Below are 13,527 nucleotides of genomic sequence, written 5' to 3'. Positions count from 1 at the left end.
CTTACAGCAATGGAGGCTAACCCAAAAACTGTGTTGAGATGTGTGGCTTTCCTATGCATGTTTGTGCTTTCATTAGCAGCATCCCCAGTACCTCCTCCTCAAGACCCTTTTCAAGAGTCTAAATTCAAACTGCATTTGGACGTGCAAGCTCTAAAATGTGCCAAAAGGTGTGCCTTGGATTGCTCTATGAGCTTATTCAGTCCTGTAGCATATACAGGCTGCTTCGGCCTTTGCATGGCTGCCTGCAAGATTGGTAAGCTACCTCCTGGCGGCGCGGGGCAGCAAACTGCTGACGTAAAGCCAACTGCCGCAGGCGATCAGCCAACTCCAGCGGGCGGGCAGCCAAGTTCCGGCCTTTTTGACTGTACTCAAAATTGTGCCAACGCTATGAGCAAGGTCATGACCACCAATGCCAAACTCACAATGGGACAAGACACAGCCAGTACTCCTGCCAAACCCCCAGCTTCTGGTAGCTATAAAACTCTCTCTTTCTCATTTCCATTTTGGCTATGATTCCATGTATTTATGATTTTATTGTTTGACATTGCAGACCTGAAACGCTACGCAGAAGGCTATGTTGATTCTTGCTACCTGGGTTGCTCCAAGGATAATAAACTTTTTTAGAGGATTCATCGATCAACTGCTACAGTTTAGCTTCAGTGGACATCCTGGTGTTACGAGTATACAAAATACTGAATAAATAATGTACATAGGAGATTTGCATATGTAATGTATATCCTGTATATAACCATACATGCTTGGTTGAGTTGGTTCAATCAACAAATCAATTACGAATTTTCCCAATTTGTTAGAACTCATGAGTTGTTTTAGTCACATATCTTCTTTAACGAACTCGAATACAACAAATAGTCTATTGTGAGTCGAACTTACGATTTCCCACTTTTCTTTTGGTTCATGGTCGATTTGGATATATAACACTGTCATCCTTTATTTTAATTTTTTCACTTTGGCAATTTGCTTCGAATAAAGAATTAGGCTGTAATCGATTGAGCAGCATTTTTGCCAACGAATAAGTTCTTGAATTAAATAGCTCAGCCCTAACAAACTATTTTGTGGCTATTTTTTGGTACATATATTGCTTAATTTTATAAACACTCAAAAAAGGGAATTCCTGCATAGATCGATGGCGGCAGGAGGCCGACTCATGATCATGAGGCTAACCTCAGGTCTGGCTCTGATTTCAGTCACAAGTAATCAGAGATTTTTAGTGGTGTAATATGTATAGGCCATGGCTAGTCTTGGATCAGATCAAACAGTCTCTTCAAGTTGAACGTACACTTAAAAGAAACACATAATTTCATGTATGAATTAGACGACAATATGGACAACAACAACCATTCCCTTCTTTTTTACTGTGAATTATATTGGATACATGTACCTGAAGTCCTAAACTTAAAGCGGCAAAAGGAACACGAAAAGGGTCACTTTACACGAGCTTATTGTGTAAATACTAAATAGAGAACGACATAACAAATTCAATTACAAAAGAATGCAGCTAGCTAGCTAGCTAGCCTATTGTGCTTCTATACAAATCAAGAAGAAATGAGGATTACATGCAGTCAATTAATAACCAAACATGGTTGTGCTCGAGTCCATGTTAGCTTAAGTAGTGAGGAAGGTATAGATAATCGGTTTCCCCAGTGGCGAATCCAGGATTGAGAACAAGGGTGGGATTGAAATTCTTTTCTCCCTAGCAATACGAGTATTATGCAAAAATATATTAGGTATCTAAAACTACCATTTTAATTGATTATTAGAAAGAAAATTTATTTGCACCGTTTATATTAATAAAACAAGAAGGGTTGAGAAAACACAATTTTCTTTTTGTATCGACACAAATAGAAAGAAATTGAAGATATCATTAATAACGACTCGCAAGAGTTATAAAAACATATCCTCACATCAACCAAAAAATGCTATTATCTAAAGAATTGAGGCCCTAATGACTTAATTGATTCAAAGCCGCACAAAAAGAAGACCCATTGTCTAGTTTGAAGCCAGAATGCCTTCGAGAATTAAGGAACAAACAATTTTACAGAAGTAAGAAAAATAAGGTGTAAAACTGTACAGCAAAAAAATACCGACGCAGCCGTGACTCGAACCCGGATGGTCTCGAATTAGTAAATATCCTAAACCAAAACTGCATCGTCACCTGTTTTGCTAGTAGATAACATACTGCAGATTTTATTTCAGAACTTTGGTTGGGCTTGAGCCCCACCAACTCTCTACCCTGGTTCCCCCTCAAATATAACAAACATGATCAGTCTGGCAAAATTATGTTGTTCTTTTTGTTTGTGACGACTCCATATTCAATCACTATTTCGAGCACTCAGACCATTCAAGCATTGTGCCTTCAATTCCTACGTAAAGTTAACCCGTAATAAAAGAAGCATATCACTGCTATATAGTATATACTGCATATATGCCTCTTGAGTTGGTGAAATATATAATTACATAAATGCATAAACTTTCTGCAACGATTGGCTCTCCTTTCTTAATTATTAGCTAATTTTGAATTACATTCGATATATGTTCATGTTGAGTCAAGCTATATATGCTAAGGAAATCAAGGAAATAGAGGCATGGATATGAATATTAGATGATAAGGAAGCTAACAATGAAGCTCCTTATAATTCACTGCACTTTTCATTGGGTTCCTTTTGATATGTGAGGCTGAAAGTTTCTCTTAGCACCCAGAAAATCCTGCAACTATTAAAATTACTTTATTTGGCAAGGAAATCCTGCAAGGAAATACTGATTTTACGTTCAATGATCCTGTTGTTACGGATCATGTACTGAATACATATCATACTACATATTTTAATTTCTTTAAACTATCAAAAATTTGAGGTTCAAAACTAACTGTTTGAAAACATTCAAATTAAGTTCAAGGTATGTATTGATTAACAAATTCAAACCATATATCATTTATGGTTTAAATTCACTTGTTATTTTTAGTTTCTATTTTGGGAAACCATTTTTCTGTATATAAACAGGAACAGTTAAATAATTAATCAGGCAATTGAAAGAGGTTTCTAATAAAGTTCATGCTATTTAGCAACAAAAAAAATTAGTTAGCAAAACCAAAACAAAAAAAGAGAGAGATTAGCAATGGAGGCCTATACTTTGTTGAGATGCGTAGCTTTTCTAGGGATGGTTGTGCTTTCATTAGCAGCAGCCCCAGCAGTTCCTGCAGACCCAGCTCCACAAGACCCAATTTATGGAGCTTCGAAAATACGGACTTTAACGTGTGCCAAAAAGTGTGCCATTTCTTGCGCATTGGACTTGTTCAAGCCTGCAAAATTTGCAGCTTGCGTTGGCCTTTGCATGACATCCTGCAAGATTCAGGACCCGCCGGCACCTGCAGACGTCCAGGCAACTGCCGATACCGACGGGAAGCCAACTACTAGCGTGCAGTCGACTTCTGTCGACCCTACACATGCCTGTACTCGAACTTGTGTGAGCTCTATGAGCAAAGTCATGACCACTAATACCAAACTCACAATGCCCCCAGGCACACCAGCTCCTGCCCAACCCCCCGCTAATGGTACCTATACTTCTATTCAAACTCTCTCTTTCTCATTTCATTTTTGACTGTGATTAGAAAGTATTTAGGATTTTCTTGTTTGACATGCAGATCTTCAACGCTACGCGGAAGGCTATACCGATGCTTGCTTCCTGAGCTGCTCCAAGAATAGTAAAGTTTTTTAGAGAAATCATAAATTGCTAATAGCATGTAAGCTTCAGTGTAACATCCCGGTGTCACAAGTTAAATTTACAAAACACCGAAAAATAATTGTAGGAGATTTACGTATGTAATGTAAATAAATTGTAAAGTCTGTATATGACGACTATATGTACATATTTTGATCAAGAAAGCAATAAGATTCAAAGTTCCTCTATTTGTTTTTATTTGTCATAGTTTGTTTTAATTTTCTTTTGGTTATTAATAAAATAAATTTCCAAACAAATGGCGGGCAATGAGGCGGCCGACTCACGGGACTGATCACCTGAGTTCTCTACCACCTGGAATTTTTAGATTTGCAGTGGTTTATATTGTATAGGCAATTGTGAAATTTTTTATTTTAAGAAAGAAGACCACAAACTATATTAGATGCAATCTACAAAATACAGAGTTTGATGCAAGCTAGCACATCAAATTCAGCAATAAAACATAATAAGATGCACATTCGCATCTAAAATGAGAAAGCAATAATAGATAACAAAATACGCATACGCATCTACAATAAAAAATAAACATGTGACTTGATATCGCTCCACATCGCTGCACTGCATTAAGTTTTGACGATTAAGGCAATCAACATTTCAAATAGATAGAGGAGGTGAGTTTTGAAAGCGTGAAGTTTTTCCGTCTGATTTTGCAAGGCAAATTCCATATTTACAGGTCAATGGCCAAAGATAAGGAAACTGTGAAACGTACGTACACATATGCAAATTGATATATCTTCTTTCGCTCTTCTGTAATCTGTTTGCTAACAGAGAATTAAGGCAATCAATAGTTCAATACTCACCTACTAACAACATCTGAAGGAACTGCTTATGTTAGAAGAAAATCGCGTAATTTCTGATACATATGGCAATGAAATCCTGTAACAAGTTTATATAGGCATGAGATTGAAACACCATGGATTCTCAGAGATTTTCATTCTCATACCAGATAATGGAATTGATGGCATTTCCAAAGATGGCAAAAGAAGCACCCTATAAATTAAGGGTTGAGGTTAACTTCCACTTCATCCATCAACAGAGCAAACTAGCTATAGCATAACCAAAACCAAAGAGATCGAAGAGAGTTTGGCAATGGAGGCTAGTACTAATACTGTGTTAAGATGTGTGGCATTGCTAAGCATGCTCGTGCTTTCATTAGCAGCAGCCCCATCTCCTCAAGAGTCTGTTGTCATTCCGGACACAATTCGTACTCTAATTTGTGGCAAAAAGTGTGCCATCTCTTGCGGTTTGGACATAGTAAGTCCTTTAAAATATGCAGCGTGCTTCGGCCTTTGCATGGCTTCCTGCAAGATTGGGCCAAACTCTGACGACGTCGGTTATGGTTGTACTCGTAGTTGTGTGAGCTCAATGAGCAAAGTCATGACCACTGCTATTACCAAACTCTCCATTTCTGGTGCCTATTCTTCTACTTAAACTCTCCCTTTCTCATTTCTATTTTTACTGTGATTCGAAAGTACTTAGCGTAATATTGCTTGATATGCAGATATTACATGCTACGCGGAAGGCTATGTTGATTCTTGCTACCAGAGCTGCTCCAAGAATAATCAACTTTTTTAGAGAATTAATCCACTGCTGATTGCATATCAGCTTCAACGGAATATCATGGTCTTACATCTTACAAATATACAAATTACTGAATAATATGTTACATCTTACAAATAAACAAGATACTGAATATGTGATGACCATATGTACTTTTTATCAATAAAACAAATAACATTCAGAATTTCATTTTGTTTTTACTTGTCATAATTTCTTTGGGTCCGGTTCAAGAGACATCATTTTTGACACAATTTTTTACACTTCTTCGTAGCCATCAGATTTTAAAATATTTAACGATCCAGATTAAGTGTTAATACCATATCAACACATAAAAATGTGATGTGACAGGTGATGTGGCATTACATATTTGCATTACAAATTATTTTATTTTTCTTTGTTAAAAGAACAAAACGAATTCTAATTCTAACTTGGAAAATCAAAATCAAATCGAACACAACAAAAACAAAGAAAAAAGAAAAAGGAAGAACGTCATAAACGTACAAAACATATATATAAGTTTCTTGAAACCCAGCAACATCCAAAGCATTAATCACCTTCCCCATCGTCTGACCCATCACCAAGAGAGGAAAAAAAAAACATTTTTGATCATTGAAATTGTATTGGGTATGTTTAATAATACCTTCAGTGTTCAAATTATAAGCCATTCTACTTGTGTTGTTTGTCTGTATAAATATTGGTTGTTTACTTGCAAGTATAAGTTCAAACTGGCACCAGGAACCTATATATGAATATGCAGTTTCATAATCATGAACTTGGATTTCAGTCTGATCGATACACAAGAAACACACTATTTATCAGAAAAAGAACAAGAAATGAATGAACCTCACGTGAGTATCACGCTTAAGTAGAAACTCGTTTACAGTATGGAACAATAATGATAGAGTAACCAATCATACACTACGAAGGTACTGAGGAACAAATTTAATTAGCTACATAATAAATTTATCAAATACCATAAACTTCAATTCAGTTAGTAAACCCTAAATCTAGTTATCTCTGTAATACTATGTTGACAAAGAAAACAGATAAATTTGTTCATACATATCTGTATCCTTGTTTTAAGTAGATAGATGAGATATTCAAGTTAGAGATCGATGATGCTTCTAATGCTTGTTCTTCTGCATCGTTCATCTTCTTGTTCGTATTCCTTTTTTTTTTTTCTCTCTCTTTATTATTGTGTATTGATTTTGATTTTCCAATTGGATTTGATTTTGTTCTTTAAATAAAGAAAAGTAAAATAATTTGTTATGCTAATATGTAATGCCACATCACATTTTTATGTGTTGACATGGTATTAACACCTAATTTAGACCATTAAATATTTTAAAATCTGATGGCTATGAAGAAGTGTAAAAAATTGTGTCAAAAGTGATGTCCTTGAACCGGACCCAATTTCTTTTAATCTCCTTTTCGTTCATTATGTGTTTGATGACCAATGTTTCGTTATTTGGGGGTGGATTCTTTCAAAGACCTATTATATCGTGTTGACCTATTATCCTTCAAGCTGCAATCGACTATGGAGGTGATCACGGTGGTCAATTTCCCTTTATTTTATCAGTTGGTAAATATCCTTAAAATAAAGAATTACATAAGAGCTTTGGTTCGAATCCCGTTAACGTTAATTAGAGTTAAATATCAATTTATTCTTTGCGGCTAGAGGGGAGGAAACATTCTGACATAATCTCTCGGCGTGGATTAGTCTCTAGGCTTAAAAAACATTTGAGAATACCGTCGTTGACACTCTTAAAAAAAAAATAAAAAAATTACATTACCACTGAACAGGCTTTTCATATGTCGTCATCATTGAGCATAGGCTTACGAACACCTTGACATATAAACACCCCGTCATCATTCTATCTTCACTCTTAAATGAGATAATTATGGAGAGTGAAATTTACACACCTTTTTTTACAATCTACACACCTCTGTCTTATTTTTTATAAGAAAATATCTAAACTATTCATGTTTTAATCTCTTCAAGTTGTTTAAAATATGAACATTTTAGATGTTTTTATATAAAAATAAAGCGGTGTGTGGATCGTAAAAAAAAATGTGTAAATTTCAACCCTCATAATTATCTCTTATCATGACTCATGAGGAGGTCACATCGTGAGGGGAGATGGCAAGTTGGCAACCACCCAAAGAAGAATATGGGTAGGGTAACGGGTAACCCCAACAACTAAGCATTCCGACTTTCTTAGTGCGCTACATTTGATTTCGTTATTGGAATCATGGTACGGGATAAGTTAGCTGCGATTCAAGTGTGGCTGTCTTGTTAAGCGTCACAGTCGCTAATCTAATAATTTCAAGCCCATAATGTCCCTTTAGTTTCCCGTAGCAATTGCACTAAACTACCCCACTCGGGCGCTTGCACTAAACACATGACCCCTGCTCGATCAAGAGTTGGCTCTTTCATGGAGGAGAATAATGACATGACAACAAGCTTATGGTATGGTCCGTATGGACCAATGGAGTCACACATAAAGGAATAAAGTAAAAATATGTTTATCGGAGTTTGTCTATCATTCCGTATGGTATGACATATTTATTACAAATATGTCTAATTGTATGACACATAAGAGTTTTTAAAAAGATAAATAGTTATTACATGGTCATTTAATTGCTTCTTCAATAATAATAACCATACGTTTTCATGTGACATGCTATACGATATATTAAAATTTTCCAATCACTTTCAAATCTCCCCGCCTTTATAAACCCCTACAGTTTCTCTTAATTTGTTACGAGCAAAGCCAAAACCTCTCCTCCTTTCTCAGTCCTAGAGTGACCTCAAACGACGACGCGGTCCATGGCAGAACCGATGTCGGAGCAGATAGTCTATCTGCATGGCGACCTTGACCTCAAAATCCTCGAGGCGAGGCGGTTACCGAATATGGACCTCTTCTCCGAGCGGCTCCGCCGCTGCTTCACCGCCTGCGACACCATCAACTGCTCTCGCTCTCGCTCCAAGAAGCCTCCGCAGTCGGTCGACGACAGCAAGATTTCTCACCACCGGAATATCATGACCAGCGACTCTTACGTCAAAGTCTGCGTGCCTCAGGCAACGGTGGCGCGTACGCGCGTCATTAAGAACTCTCAGAATCCTCAATGGCGCGAGACCTTTTGCATCCCGCTCGCGCATCCTGCGGCCAAACTTGAATTTCAGGTGAAAGATAACGACGTCTTCGGCGCTCAGATGATTGGAACCGCCTCCATCTCCGCGGAGAGAATCGCCACCGGAGAAGTGATTTCCGGCTGGTTTGACATTATCGGACCTACTGGAAAGCCTCCGAAGCCTCCTTGCGCGATCAAGGTCGAGTTGAAGTTCACTCCTTTCGAGAAAAACCCGGTCTACAAGCACGGCATAGCCGGCGATCCAGCACGGAAGGGAGTCTCCAACACCTACTTTCCTCTGAGAAAAGGCAGTCACGTGCGGCTCTACCAGGATGCGCACGTGCCGGAGGGGCTGCTGCCGCAAATTGAATTGGACGGAAGAAAAGTTTATAAGCCTGAGCATTGCTGGGAGGATCTTTGCTATGCGATTTCGGAGGCTCACCATATGATATATGTGGTTGGATGGTCTGTGTTTCACAAAGTGAGGCTGGTTAGAGAGCCGACCCGGCCGTTGCCACGCGGCGGCGACTTAACGCTAGGAGAGTTTCTCAAGTATAAATCAGAAGAAGGTGTACGGGTGTTGATGCTGGTCTGGAATGATAAGACATCCAACGACGTCTACTCGGTGATTATTTTAGCATGCATTGTGGTTTTGAATTTTCTGAGTTACTGTTGTTTAATTGTGAATGCTGATATTGGAATCGTTACGCCAATCACTGGGATATGAATTTTGTATGAATTGAAATGTGTATTGTCTGTAATTGATTGTTCTGGATTTTATATGGCTGTATGGAATTTGAGTCATAATGTGAAGTGGGAATGGTGCAGGCAGGAATGATGGGAACGCATGATGAAGAAACCCGGAAGTTTTTCAAGAATTCATCTGTCACTTGTGTTCTGGCCCCTCGCTATGGCAGTAGTAAGCTTAGCATTATAAAACAAAAGGCAGGTTCCAGTCCATTTGTAATCTTGTTATCCTGTCGTAAATTGCAACTTGTTCTTCTCCATTCCTACTTAACATTTGCATGTTGTTTCGAAATTCTTTAAAGGTTCGCTAGACATAGTTTCTGCTTCATTGAACAAACATGCATTTCCTCTAGTGGAATTATTTGCTTTTCAACTCTTATATGGATTCATTTCTACAGGTTGTTGGAACCGTCTTTACACACCATCAAAAATGTGTTATTGTGGACACACAAGCATCTGGTAATAACCGCAAGATAACCGCATTTTTAGGAGGGCTTGATATCTGTGATGGCCGTTATGACACACATGAGCACAGATTGTTTCACGATGTTGACACTGTGTTTAAAGATGATTTTCATCAAATTTCCATTCCTGTAAGTAATTGGTGTTTTGGCAGTCTATTATTATCCTTGTTTCAAATAGACTGCTAGCTAGCTAGCCCCCTAGCCCCTTTCATCATTTTCTTCTTCTCACTAAATGTAACTATGGAGTAATGGACTATGGACTAGCATAACTTATAGTTTGTAGTCATTGATATCTAGAATTTGACGGCTGGGACCAAGGCTCCAAGGCAACCATGGCATGACTTGCACTGTAGAATTGACGGGCCTGCTGCATATGATGTTCTTATAAATTTTGAGCAACGATGGAGGAAAACCACACGATTTAGAGATTTTGGACAATGTAAAAGGGTGTCTCATTGGCATGATTCTTTACTTAAGATAGGCCGTATTTCATGGATACTTAGTCCTGAGATGTCAGATTCAGAGGAATTTACAATTATTCCCAAAGAAGACCCAGCTTTATGGGTTCAGAGAGAAGATGATCCTGAAGATTGGAATGTCCAGGTTGAATCATGGAATTTTCTTTTTCTTCTTTTCTCAGTGTAGTTTTTCTTTTACTTATATGATAGAACTATAGAAACAATTAATGAATCCAATCTGGGTATATATCTTTCTTTTGCAGATTTTCCGGTCTATTGACTCAGGATCGCTGAATGGATTTCCCAAAGATGTCATTGTTGCTGCGTCACAGGTCTCTCACCCTCCCCCATTTTTTTATTTTTTATGAAAGATGATTTCTGGAGGAAAGCTCAAAGCTGATTAGCTGATCATACTCCTTAACTGTAACTGCAGAACCTGATTTGCTCAAAGGATCTAGTAATAGATAAAAGCATTCAGACAGCGTACATCAAGGCAATCAGATCCGCCCAACATTTCATATATATTGAAAATCAGTATTTTCTTGGTTCATCATATGCATGGCCAGATTATAAAGATGCAGGTAATGTGACAATCTACTGTGCACTGAAGTATAACTTTCTAAACTCATAATGTTTATACTTTTGGGAGCAAAAGTTTTAAAGCGAGCTATGATATATTTATGTACAAAGCTGCACTTAAAATCTTTGGAATCTGTCATTTTGTGCATGAGTACAAGATCAACATTTGTCTCTCCTTTGGTTTTATCAACCTAGTTTTCTAGCTAGGAACCCATTCTAAGTTTTTTTTTTTTTTTTTTGTTAGTAAGTTAAATTTGCTTATTTGTTCATCCAAAATTGACTATGATCATTAAAAGAATATTCATGTGCATTTTTGTTTACTGTCATTGGTTTTTAAACATTATTCGACCTCAATGACTCAGGACTCTAAGCACTTACCTTTTCTCAAATTATACATTCTTTTGGTTTCTAATCCTTTCTGGCATCCCTCCGTTTGATTCAACACTAGCTTAATTCCTTCCTTTCATGGTCCAATCAGGAGCTGACAATCTGATTCCAATTGAGTTGGCACTGAAGATTGCCAGCAAAATCAGAGCTAATGAGAGATTTGCGGTGTATATAGTTGTACCTATGTGGCCTGAAGGTCATCCGAATTCTGGTGCAATGCAAGAAATTCTCTACTGGCAGGTATTTGGTAACATGTGTTTCAGGACACTTGATATTGTTGTTATATTCTTCTGCTTCTCTTATTTGCTCATATAATTTCTGGACCAACGTAGAAATTTTCGTCTGAGTTGTGTATGTTTGCAATTTACAGAGCCAGACAATGCAAATGATGTATGATATTGTTGCACGAGAACTGAAAGCCTTGCAGCTTCAAGATTCACATCCTCAAGATTTCCTCAATTTCTATTGCCTTGGTAAACGGGAAAAAGTTCCTCAGGAAACATCAAACAACAAGGAGGCTATGGTATTGTTCCAAAATGATCATCTCTTGTACTGCTCTGATTTTATGATTTATCTTTTTATTTTTCATATGAATTTTTGGCTTCCAAACAGTACATCCACTATGATTTCAGGTTTGAGATCATGATAAATGGGTCGAATGCCAATGACTCAAATGCTTCCTTTGTGATATTTGACTTGCTTAACTACAGCTGTTGGTTATCTCCCTCAGCTTTAAATCCCACTTCATCTATGTGATTTAACTCGTTATCTGCCCAAAAAGCTTTGTTTTTGGTCTTCAAACAAAGTGTTTTCTTTCTTTTTCAGATCTGCGAGTCATACAAGAATCAGCGCTTTATGATTTATGTTCATGCCAAGGGTATGATAGTGGATGACGAGTACGTCATACTGGGATCAGCCAATATTAACCAAAGATCAATGGCTGGTACGAAAGACACTGAGATAGCTATGGGGGCGTATCAACCCCATCACACTTGGGCTGAGAAGCAGAGACATCCTTGTGGTCAAGTATGTAACTTAGTGTCTTTTGCCATTTGCAAACTTCTAATTTATTGATTCTCCTCTTCTGTGGCTAAAGAAGACATTTATGGAGAAATGACTTGTATATACACTTATCCTCCATGAGCACAAGCTGTTCCAGAACATATCTATACTTCTTGTCTTGCTGTAGAACTCTAGACTTGCAGCCCCGTATTGCTCCTTTGCTCCCCAAATCCTCAATTCTAAGAAACTTGCACGGAATCCCCATATCGAGGAATTTTTCGACATTTGTTTGACATTTATATTGATTCATAAACTTTGAATATTATCTTCTTGCAGATATATGGGTATCGAATGTCACTCTGGGCTGAGCATCTTGGTATGTTGGACACATGCTTTAAAGAGGCAGAGAGTTTGGAAACTGTGAGGACTGTGAATGGCATTGCTGAAGAAAACTGGAGGAGATACACATCACCGGATTTCACAGAACTGCAGGGTCACCTTCTCAGGTATCCGTTGCTGGTAAGGGCTGATGGTAAGGTGGAACCTCTGCCAGGATATGAAAATTTCCCTGATGTTGGCGGCAAAGTTATCGGAGCTCATACTATTAAAATTCCTGATCAATTCACAACATAAGACCTCCCTGTATACTTTTATGTTCATATCACTGATATCAGGCGGCTAATACTTTTTTAAGAAGTGTGGGTTTTCTAGGCAAGCTTATGCTTTCATCGTTCATATCAAGCATGCTATGACTGTGCATGCGCTCGTGGTTCTAGTAGTGGCAATCAACTTCGGACCTTTGCTATGACTGTGCTCGTGGTTGTGTGAGCCCTATGATCGAACAAAGTCATGACCACTATGAGCAAAGACATCACAACAACTCTTGCCGAACCCGCCATTACTGGTACCTATATTTCTACGTAAACTCTCCTTTTCGATTCTCATTTCTATTGTGGTTGTGATTAGCAGCAATTCAGCTTTAGTGGAACCTCCTGGTGTTACAAATATACAAAATACCGTTAAATACCTGTGTAAATTGTAACATATATCTTGTATATGAAAATATGTACATATTTCGATTAAGAAAACAATAATATTCAAAATTTACCAGTTTGTTTTTATTCGTCATAGTTTCTTTTGGTTCATAATATGTGTAATAATCAAAAATGAGGTTCAAAGTAACACATACAGCTTGAGGAGAAAAGGAACTGATGGTGAAGCTGATGACACAAAGTTATGCAAGTGAATTGGTCTATCAAAACAGTTTAGTTTAGGCTAATGATCGGTCTGTGGCACAATGTGGTTGTTCTGGACTTCTGGGATATGTGTTTTGCCTCGTGGTCATCGGAAGTTGTGCTACCAAAGTAATGTTGAGAGAACCGAATCTTGTTAGTTAACTATTAATGGACAAGATCAATAATTTGATGAATGTGTGTACATTT

The 13,527-nt window shown here is 37.7% G+C and overlaps 3 protein-coding genes across 3 annotated transcripts; all 3 read left to right on the top strand.

Annotated features, from left to right (window-relative positions):
- The first annotated feature begins 9 nt into the window (after positions 1-9).
- Positions 10-624, top strand: LOC101290814. Its single transcript, XM_004289018.1, has 2 exons — positions 10-469; positions 551-624. Exons 1-2 carry the CDS (start codon positions 10-12, stop codon positions 622-624), a joined length of 534 nt encoding a protein of 177 aa, XP_004289066.1.
- A 2,413-nt stretch (positions 625-3,037) lies between these two features.
- LOC101311029 lies at positions 3,038-3,923 on the top strand. The gene is made up of 2 exons (XM_004287717.1): positions 3,038-3,568; positions 3,659-3,923. Exons 1-2 carry the CDS (start codon positions 3,133-3,135, stop codon positions 3,730-3,732), a joined length of 510 nt encoding a protein of 169 aa, XP_004287765.1. The 5' UTR covers positions 3,038-3,132; the 3' UTR covers positions 3,733-3,923.
- A 4,232-nt stretch (positions 3,924-8,155) lies between these two features.
- Positions 8,156-13,194, top strand: LOC101315285 (phospholipase D delta-like). The gene is made up of 10 exons (XM_004289017.1): positions 8,156-9,073; positions 9,277-9,393; positions 9,594-9,788; positions 9,957-10,262; positions 10,381-10,449; positions 10,551-10,698; positions 11,175-11,323; positions 11,454-11,600; positions 11,909-12,109; positions 12,422-13,194. The coding sequence occupies exons 1-10, from the start codon at positions 8,156-8,158 to the stop codon at positions 12,716-12,718; spliced, it is 2,547 nt and encodes an 848-aa protein (XP_004289065.1). The 3' UTR covers positions 12,719-13,194.
- Positions 13,195-13,527: the final 333 nt, after the last annotated feature.

The sequence above is a fragment of the Fragaria vesca genome, linkage group LG1 (genome assembly GCF_000184155.1).
Source record: "Fragaria vesca subsp. vesca linkage group LG1, FraVesHawaii_1.0, whole genome shotgun sequence".
NCBI classification, from domain to species: domain Eukaryota; kingdom Viridiplantae; phylum Streptophyta; class Magnoliopsida; order Rosales; family Rosaceae; genus Fragaria; species Fragaria vesca.
The sequence above is the reverse complement of the archived record's forward strand: the minus strand, read 5'-3'. Positions and strand labels throughout refer to the sequence as shown.

What these genes read in the sequence shown, in the direction of transcription:
- LOC101290814 (XM_004289018.1), top strand. Translation starts at nt 10, where the DNA reads ATGGAGGCTAACCCAAAAACTGTGTTGAGATGTGTGGCTTTCCTATGC. An exon ending in TGCCAAACCCCCAGCTTCTG is followed by an intron (nt 470 to 550) that starts GTAGCTATAAAA and finishes TTGACATTGCAG; the next exon opens with ACCTGAAACGCTACGCAGAA.
- LOC101311029 (XM_004287717.1), top strand. Translation starts at nt 3,133, where the DNA reads ATGGAGGCCTATACTTTGTTGAGATGCGTAGCTTTTCTAGGGATGGTT. An exon ending in TGCCCAACCCCCCGCTAATG is followed by an intron (nt 3,569 to 3,658) that starts GTACCTATACTT and finishes TTTGACATGCAG; the next exon opens with ATCTTCAACGCTACGCGGAA.
- LOC101315285 (XM_004289017.1), top strand. Translation starts at nt 8,156, where the DNA reads ATGTCGGAGCAGATAGTCTATCTGCATGGCGACCTTGACCTCAAAATC. An exon ending in TCATTGTTGCTGCGTCACAG is followed by an intron (nt 10,450 to 10,550) that starts GTCTCTCACCCT and finishes CTGTAACTGCAG; the next exon opens with AACCTGATTTGCTCAAAGGA. An exon ending in AAACATCAAACAACAAGGAG is followed by an intron (nt 11,601 to 11,908) that starts GCTATGGTATTG and finishes TTTCTTTTTCAG; the next exon opens with ATCTGCGAGTCATACAAGAA.